Here is an 8,885-nt window from a genome sequence, read left to right as displayed (position 1 = left end):
GAGCGGGACTGTGGCTTTTTCTGGCCTTCCCAAGAATGGTGGCATCTTTTGCTCTTGCCTAATCAGCATCCATTTTCCTTTCTTTAGGTAAAAAAGAGCATGTCTATTTTCTTTTACGGAGAACTATCCGTGATCCCTACATGCTGCAGCCAAGCTAGGGAAAGCCTCGCTCCCTCTCCCTTGAGAATTGGAGGCTGGAAGAGAATTCCAAAAAACGGCTGGATTTGGTTCATCCTGACCAAGGAGTCCAGAAGAAAACCTTGGGTAGTTGCCGCTGCTTTGACCCAAGTCCGCCCTGCTTCAGACCCCTTAGGAGGCCTGGCTGCCGACCCTTCCTTCCCATTCTGTGAGCATCTCCGTATCTTTCCACAGACTTTCCCTAGTTTAATTTTTTTCTTTTTTGTTAAATTAGAGTTGATCACTGGTGCTTTGCAGATATAACCTTCCCACCTTGGATGAGGCATGCTGGGCTAAGAAGGTCTGCGTGCGGGACTGGGGACAAGTCAGAATATCATACAAAGTCAATGACAAAAGTGACAGCTGGGAACCGGAAGTGGGAAGTGTGGACGATTCGCCACCTGCAGCAACTGGAGTGTAAGAATGGAGACCCCAGCCCTCCAGAGAACACCATTTTGTTTCTCTCTTCCATCTTACAGGTTCGCAAAGTCGCAGGAGTGACTTTGCTAGAACATCGTAAGGAGAACCCAGAGTGTAAGAAGGGGTGTGTATACAGCACGGCCAGACGCTTCTAAGACAGACATGAAAGTCTCTTCGGAGAAGAAAAGGCCGAAAGGAAACACGTCAGCGTGGTACCATGCTGTCTCAGGGTGTGGGTTTGGCTGACATTTTTTCTCCTTGTGTTGTTTTGCTGTTTCTGGGTTTTCTACGATGAGCTGATGCGTGGAAAAAGAAAGGCGGTTTTATTTTTTGAAAAGATGCAATGGGAAAGGAATGAAACCACGTTTGCAAATTGTGTCTTCAGTGCCTCTGGTTTAGCACCACCGCTATGGCAGAGATAAAAAGGAATTTGCAAAGTGCAAAGTGAGTGCCAGAACACAGCATGATGTGACATGCTGCCGTCACACACCAAGCCGGGGGCTCAGCCCTGCTCTGAGCAGAGGTCAGGCATCTAGGCCTAGACAGAACACTTCTCAGGGAAGAGGCTGTAGTGGTGACAACACAGACTCTGCAGGATCCACAGAAACGCCTTGGGCCATGTTCAAACTCAGCAGCAAATGTCACCTTGGGGACTCTCTGGGGCGGGCTGGCCAGGAGGACACTGGCCCCGGTGACTTAGTCTCAAAGGCCTCCAGTGCAGACTCTGGTGTTCCCTCAGAGCAGGTTGTGTGGACAGCCACAGGGAGATACCAACAGAAGTTTTTCTTTAGACGTCTTTAAATTCTTGCCCATTAACGGACAAGAATACTCATGTACCTACATATCTCCACATAAATGTATACATACATTGCCCAACACACACGTACATTCATCTGTGTCATTTTATACAGACATTCGTGTGTGTATTAAATTGAAAGCAAGGAAGTCCTCATGTCAGAGGTGGTTAGTCTTGACATGGTGAAGATATGGGTGATTATGGTTTCTTCTCTGCTTTTTGCTGAATTACTCAGAATTAAAAAGACCTACGGAGTATAAGACATAACTTATTTGCACAAAAACTTCCTCTTTCCCATGAAAGATGTCGATAGGTTTATTACCCAGACATGCTGCTTCTGCTTCCTTCTCGGTTTCCCCCTTGGGTACAGTGACCAGGGGCTAAAGACAAATGAAATATACCCAACTAGTAAAAGGGACCAGACTGCATCTAATCACAGAGGTAGAAGCCATTTATCAAGGACTCTGTGCTGGGCACTTTTCCAGCACATTCTTTACCCGATGAGGAAGTTGCTACATGACTTTAACTCAGCACGACCCTTGGTTCGAGAACCTGCACTTTTAATCATCATGTGGTCCTTCCTCTCTGCTGTAAAGGTTCCCATCTTGCTGGGTAATTTATTATTATTTTTAAAGAAATTGTTTATTTTCTGTCAACCATTTCTATTTTCTGTTGAAGCGTCTGTGGATGAACCACTTAAGCCCACTCGGTGGCTGTTCCTGCCCATTCAGTGGCCCGAGCAGTAGGGGCTTCAGGTCAGTCTGCAGAGGTGGGAGGGTAGGAACTGCCGGACAGACGACCTTGGGTTGAGTAGCAGTAAATTTGGGAGCTGGAGCAGCCCATTTACCCCGGAATGCCCCCTTGGTCACAGCCTTTGGAACAGCGGCCTGCTCCCCCTTCTCAATCGCTCCAGGATCTCAGCAGAAGTAGAGATCAGGCAGGCCCTTCCATGGGGGTTCACGGGGGACTGTGCCACACGCATGTGGAGCTTCCTGGGCCGGCACCCATACCAGACCCGCTGAGTGAGCTCCCTTGTCACTGCGTGGACGGCGACGTCCACCTAGCTCGGAGGAGTGCACGTGACACGGGGCGATGGTAAGCGGGTTAACACAAGATGCCTCCGAGAGGGGCTGGTGGTCAGCTCTGGGGGTCAGTGACCACCGAAGTCTTGGCTCCCGGAAGGCTGCCTGGATCTGGTTAGTGAACGTCCCAGGAGCGGAGCGGCCAGCAACAGAAGTGGCTCTGGTGGCAGCGGCGAACCTCGGCACGGCTGGCCGGCCAGGACTCCTGGCGGCTACGACACTGACGCGGGCTCTCGGCGGCAGCGGTGGCTCGAGCTGCCCGCAGAGGCTTTCCTCGGTGCTCTTAGAGTCAGGGTGCAATGCTGTCGCCCCTCCTCTCGGAGACGACTGTTCCATTTGGAAGTCAGGATGGGTGCCACTGAGCTGGGTTCTTGCTGCAAGGAATTTGAGGACAGCCTCCAGCTTCGTCAAGGGCTGGCGCTGTGCCAGTCTCCCTTCACGTTCCGACGGGAACAGAACGGGCAGTGCAGAAAGGCTAGATCACTGAGTCTTGAAAAAGAACAGGGACGAAACCCAGAGAACGTCCCGGAGAGGGGCCTGGACGTTGGTCCATGAACCTCCCTCCCCTACGTAGCAGCTGTGAGGCTGGGTGGGTTACCTCGCCTCCTACACCTCCTCCCACTCCCCAACCATAAGATGGAGATGATGATACAGCATCTCTCTCAGGGTTACCGTGAAGACGCAGAGTTAATCCATGTGAAGCATCTGGAACAGAGTTAATCCATGTGCAAAATAAGGGCGTTACCAAAATGGGTTTAATTGTTAACTGGAAAAAAAAAAAAAAACCACCAAGGGGCTTTTGCTGCTCGGTGCCTAGCACATAGTAGGTACTCAGTATTTCTTGAATGAAGACGTGGGGAATTTGGTTTCCAGGAGGGTGGGAAACACCCTTGGACTGCAGATTCTGGAAGTGAGGAGGCAAACGGCTCGCAGGAGATCGGGTTCAGGGGGACGCTGCTCTGCAGTCCACTCCAGCCGGCTACAGGGGGGATGTCATAAAAACGGAGGCCTGGTTGCTCTCGCCTTGAAAAGGAGACGGGTTCCCAGTGATGACTTCATAGAAAGGACACAGTTAACCTTGATCTGGGGTTTATTTACTCCATAAACTGAGAAGTCCCGGCTGGCACTGGAGCCTTGCTTCTTGCCAGTCCCGACTACAGAGGGATTTTCTGAATGGTAATTAAAATGAAGCAGGCGCCTACCCCCTAGCACTTCTAATTGCTCTGGGCTTTGCAAAGACTTGCAGGGCTCACTCACAAAACCTTTGATTTCTTTTTTAGGGGTAGGTTAGAAGACACACCTAGGAAGCGAACACTAAGTGAAGTGAAGTCACAATGACTGGCCCCATAAGTAATATGTTATTTGGTCTAATAATATTTTTGATGGGCCTAGAGGTGTCGAATTGTGGTAATTTTGGATAAGGGTGGATTAACTTTGGTTCCGTTTTTATAAAGTGTCCTCAGGGGCAGGTCTGGAACATTCCAGCGACATTCCTCTGAAAGTGGCCTCATTTTGAGTAGTGGCCTGATTTCTGGAATCTGTGTCCCCTAGAAACCAGACATACCACTTACTCATTCAAGAAGTAGATTTTTCTGAGTATTGACTTGTTAACTTTTATATTAAATAATATATATGCTAATGGATGTAATCAAACTTTTGAAGAATGTATATCAACTCTTAACGGTATTGATTCTGGGAGGCGAGGTCTGGAGCGGTTAGATTTTTTGTAATATGCATGTACTACTTTAATAAGCAGGAAAAAAAACACACAGAGATAAATACAAGCAGAGTCACAGAGAATTTGTGGAAATCTTGGCCTCAGTGATTGGAGTTGATGCGGAAGAGGCTTCGGGGTGGGGGGTGGGGTTGTGATCCCTGAGCTCAGAGAAGCACAAGCCCCAGTTCTGGCTGGAGGGGCCAGCCCTGTAGGACAACCAGTCGGCACCTCGTCTCTGCTTCCTAGTGAAAGGAGAGCTTGATGACCCCTCCAAAGAGGCATGTTTGACCCCGCCTCACCACCCATTCCTACCTTAAATCTTGGCCATTGTCGTCGGAAGAGACGTCATCGACGTGGATCTGGTCACAGTCCTACGGAGCATTTGGCAAGAAGAGAAAGAGAGAGAGCAATGTGACTGGTTAAGCTGATGCCGCCTTTAAGAGCTGGTGTCATGAACTGAGGGGTGGAATGAACACTAGACTGGGAAGCAGAGACCTGAATTCTAGTCTGAGCTTCGCCATCAGCAGCCAGGTAATGGGCGAAGATACTTGGGTGAAGTATCTTCCCTTATAAATGAAACGGTTGGCTATAAGGAGGGGGCAGTGACCACATAATTTATCATGCAAATAGAGATAGTTTTGCAAGTAAAAGGGGTTGCTATTAATGTCACATTGGGAGGAGAGGCACAACATGGGACCAACCCCCTCTGCCCCCAGGAATGACAGGGATGCACTGTGAATAAGCCTTTGTCTCGTTCAAGGTTTTTCCTCTGCCTGGAAGGCTCTTCTACCTTTATCTGCTTAGTGAACCTTGTATTCTTCAAGCATTAGCTTCCGGACCTACCCTCTTCCCAAATTCCCCTCTGTGTCCCACAGTCTGGGATCATCATTTATTGAGCATTTCCTATGTGCCAGGCACCATTCCCAGGGCTGGCCATTTAATGAACTCCGATGACATGCTGCTTTCCACCATCCATTAAGTCCCTCAGTTCTCTTTGGTGAAACACCTTATCGAATGTGGGTTAAGACCACAGGGAGGGAGGGGGATGATGGAAGGTGGGCTCGACCAATCAGAGGGACTCAGCATCCCTCTGGTTAAAGTGATTGCTTCGGTGATGAGCTTGTGGTCTAAGCTGGACCAATGGGAACCAGGCCTGAGATTCTGGCTGGGGTTTCTGGGAAAGAGGCGTTATCCTTTCATGGGGGCTGCTGAGGGGTGGGATTAGGCCTGGAACTGCTGGACGAAGGGTGGTCTGGGAGCCGGAGAGAGGGCTGAGGCCCTGGTCACACTGATCCTCTGGATCTAGTCACGACTGAAACTAGGCCACCTTTGCTGTGGCTGGCTGACTAATGGCCTCCCAGTGATATCCACACCCTAATTTCAGGAACTTTATAGGGCAAAAGGGACTTCACAGATGGAGTAAGTTAAAGATTTTGTGGTGGGGGAGATTATTCCTGGATTCTCTAGGTGGGCCCTAAATAGAGTCACGAGGGTCCTCTAAGTAAGAGGCAGAGGGGTATTTGATGACAGAGGAGAAGGGGATTGGAGCCACGTGCTTTGAAGATGGAAGAAGAAACCGCAAGCCAAGAAATACAGGCGGAAGCCAGAAAGGCAGACAGCGCATTTCCCCTCAGACCCTCCAGAAGAAACCGGCCTCGCTGACACCTGCGGCCCAGTGAAACTGAGTCTGGACTTCTGGCCTGTGGAACTGTAAGAGAATACATTTGTGTTGTTTTAAGCGGCTGAGTGTGCGATAATTTGTTACAGCAGCCACAGGAAACTGATACCCGGACTTTTCGGTTTGAGCTAGTGGAGTTGGATTTCTGTCACTTTAGAGTTAAGAGCAGTGCAATGCTCCGCACGGAAGCTGCACACAGTGGACACCAATCCTGTCAACTCCCACTCCACCCAAAGCTACGTTCGGATGATACACGTTGACATGGCAAAAACTCTGACCGTGCTGGTTAGAGCTCAGGCTTCTGCATCTGACCGCCGGGGTTTGGATCCTGGATCCAACCACTTCCCAGCTGTGTGATCTTGAGCAAGCGGCATAACCACCTCTGAGCCTCAGAGGTCAGACTGGTAAATGGAGATAATGATGAAACCTGCTCCATGGGGCTGACATGAGGAAAGGTGAGACGCTACATTTAAAGCATTTCGTACAGTGTCTGGTACACAGAAGGTGCTACATAAATACTAGTTTTTATTATTGTGTTAACATTTATACCCACTCATATTTCGACTGCAAGGTAGTTTCAGGAGGCAGATATCTCTTGCAAAGACTGCTAGGGGGAGGAGAAGAACATGGAACTCTGAGCTTGACATCTGAGGAAAAAAGTGGTTGGGACATCCCAGGACCCTTGGTGAGAGGACAGAAGCTGGGGAAAGAAAAGACGTTTTCAACATTTTAAACAGATCTTTTTTTATACAGGAAACAGGCTGGATTTCATCTTTGAGAACAGGGGCTTTGCTGAGGGCGGTGATGGGACACCCCTTCCCTCATTCATTTTTTAATGATATCTAGAGGTAAGGTTGTCGTTATAGAGATGTGGGGGTAGAGTGTGTGTGGGGGACTGTGGCATTGGAGGCATCCTGGGTGGCTTTGTGGGGAGTGAGCCTGGAACGGCAGCTGGGGTGGGTGGCCAACGGTCTCTCTCTGGTCTCTGAATGGGCTTTGGATTGGAAAGGGGTTTGCTGGAAGGTGAGGTTTGTTTCTAGGGTCCTTGGTACACTCTGGCTCAGCTCCGTGACAGTGACAAAGTCTGACTGAGTCCAGGAGCTGCTGTTGTCCCTCTGCACAGGACCTGGCACATCTGTGGGTCTAGGACAATACATGGCGATGGGCAGTAGTGTGACCTGATTGGCCTGATAGCAAAAGCAGCAAGGAAGTCCCATCGAGTGGCTTCCTAGGTGTCAACCATAGGTAATGGGAGTTGGTGCAGATGGCAAAGAACAAGACGGACATGAAATGGTGCCTCCAGGTGAGAAAATTTAGAGAGTGCGGGGGACATGGAGTAACCACTCTTGAGCCAGCAGATACTTTGCTTACATCTACGTCTTTTCTGCTTCTTATTCCACATTTCCTTTCTTTCCACATACCCGGGATTCTAAATGATGCTTGGCAGTCTCAGGTATAACTTATCCGCCGCTCTCCAAGAGGGAATGTCCTTTCCTAAAGTAGCTGAGCTGGGTGGTGCGCCCCAACTGAAAAAATCTATAGTCACACTAACATTGTAGCAATTAGCCACATGTGGTTATCTACACTTATGTTTAAATTCATTAAAATTAAATACAATGAAACATTCAGTTCCTTAGTTCGATCTGAAGCGCTCAATAGTTACACGCAGCTACTGTTTGGATGGTGCATGTATTTCCATCATCAAAGAAAATTCTATTGGACAACTGCTGCTCTGGAGGGACAAAGGACATAGGCTGACAAATTCTCTGTTGGTAAGTTCAATTAGGGAGAAGATTGCAAGCTGCCTGGAGACATAGCTTATTTAGTCACGCTGTGCTTACAAAATTTTTTTTTAATACAAGAGCTAGTGTTTAAAACCAGGCGCTCTCCCCCACCTCGACACCGGATTTTCAGCTACATTGGGAATTTCCACTCCCTGGCAATGTGTGGCTTGCATGCTTATATCCTGACAATCAACTGCCTTGACATCTATTTCCAGTTCCCCGTAGTATCTACTAGGCTTTTTTTTCACTTTACATCACCAGGCCACTTGGCCCCTGTGGGCATCGGAGTTTGAGAGCTCTGATCCACGGCCATCTTACAGGGATGGAAGGATCCTAGTGACAGCACTCCCGATGTTAACGAAAACTATTTAAAAGCCAGCGTGCACTTTATGAAGCCAGGCACAGAGAAAACACAATTAATAGCAGATTTCTCCCTAATTCATTGCTTTGCCTGAAACTGGAAAAACACCTCCTTATGCCCCCAGGTCCTTCTCTCCAGCTCAAAAGCTGCTCTGGGGGGGGGGGGGGGGGTCACACAGGCTCAGGCTCCTGGGCAGGGTTCCTTGTTCTCCCTGATGTCACCAGAAAGGTATGTGGGGAGGTTCTGGTTTTCTCATTTGCAAAGGGATTGTTGGGGGCGCTAAAGTGTGACAACAGTAGCGATCACATTTCGGACTTAATAAAATACCATGACGCTCTGCGAGACACTACCTCATACCCCACCAGCTGACCCGGATTGAGTTACCTGCTGAGCCGGCAACAAGGGGAGTGGGACATGCGGAGGAGAGAGGATGGTCCCGAGCTCTTGGGGAACCGATCCTATGCCTTCCAACCCTGTGGCATCGTGGGGAAGGCATCTAAGGTGCAGGATGCTGGCTTTTCACAGCCCAGGGTGCTTCTGGCCTCCTGGGTTCAAGTGTGACTATCCTGGCAAAGTCCCCATGACCTTGACGCGCGTCAGGTGAAGTGGGGCTGAGGCTCGGTGCAATCCCGGCCTCAAGGAATTTACACTTTCCGACCTAGAGAGACGCCCGTAAAGAGCCTCGTGCGAGGACGTCCATCATTCCAATGAGATACTGGAAAACACCGAAAGTTCTCTTGATTGGATCGTAGCTAAATGAAATATGGTACATCCATTCAGTACAAGCCTACCCAGTAGTTCCGAAGAACAAGGTAGATTTTTATGTGAGCATGTGGAATTATTTCAAAGACATCCTATGGCGTGTAATAA

The 8,885-nt window shown here is 49.1% G+C and overlaps 1 protein-coding gene across 1 annotated transcript in view; it reads right to left on the bottom strand.

Moving 5' to 3' along the window:
• Window positions 1-8,885, bottom strand: part of EYA2 (EYA transcriptional coactivator and phosphatase 2) — a 144,530-nt gene that overhangs the window by 15,184 nt on the left and 120,461 nt on the right. The window contains exon 9 of the mRNA XM_025039735.1: window positions 4,505-4,563. Within this exon, the coding sequence (XP_024895503.1) occupies window positions 4,505-4,563 (59 nt within the window). The remainder of the gene's footprint in view (window positions 1-4,504; window positions 4,564-8,885) is intronic.

Source organism: Pteropus alecto, unplaced genomic scaffold, assembly GCF_000325575.1.
Source record: "Pteropus alecto unplaced genomic scaffold, ASM32557v1 scaffold45, whole genome shotgun sequence".
NCBI classification, from domain to species: Eukaryota; Metazoa; Chordata; class Mammalia; order Chiroptera; family Pteropodidae; genus Pteropus; species Pteropus alecto.
This window is presented reverse-complemented; position numbering and strand designations above follow the sequence as displayed.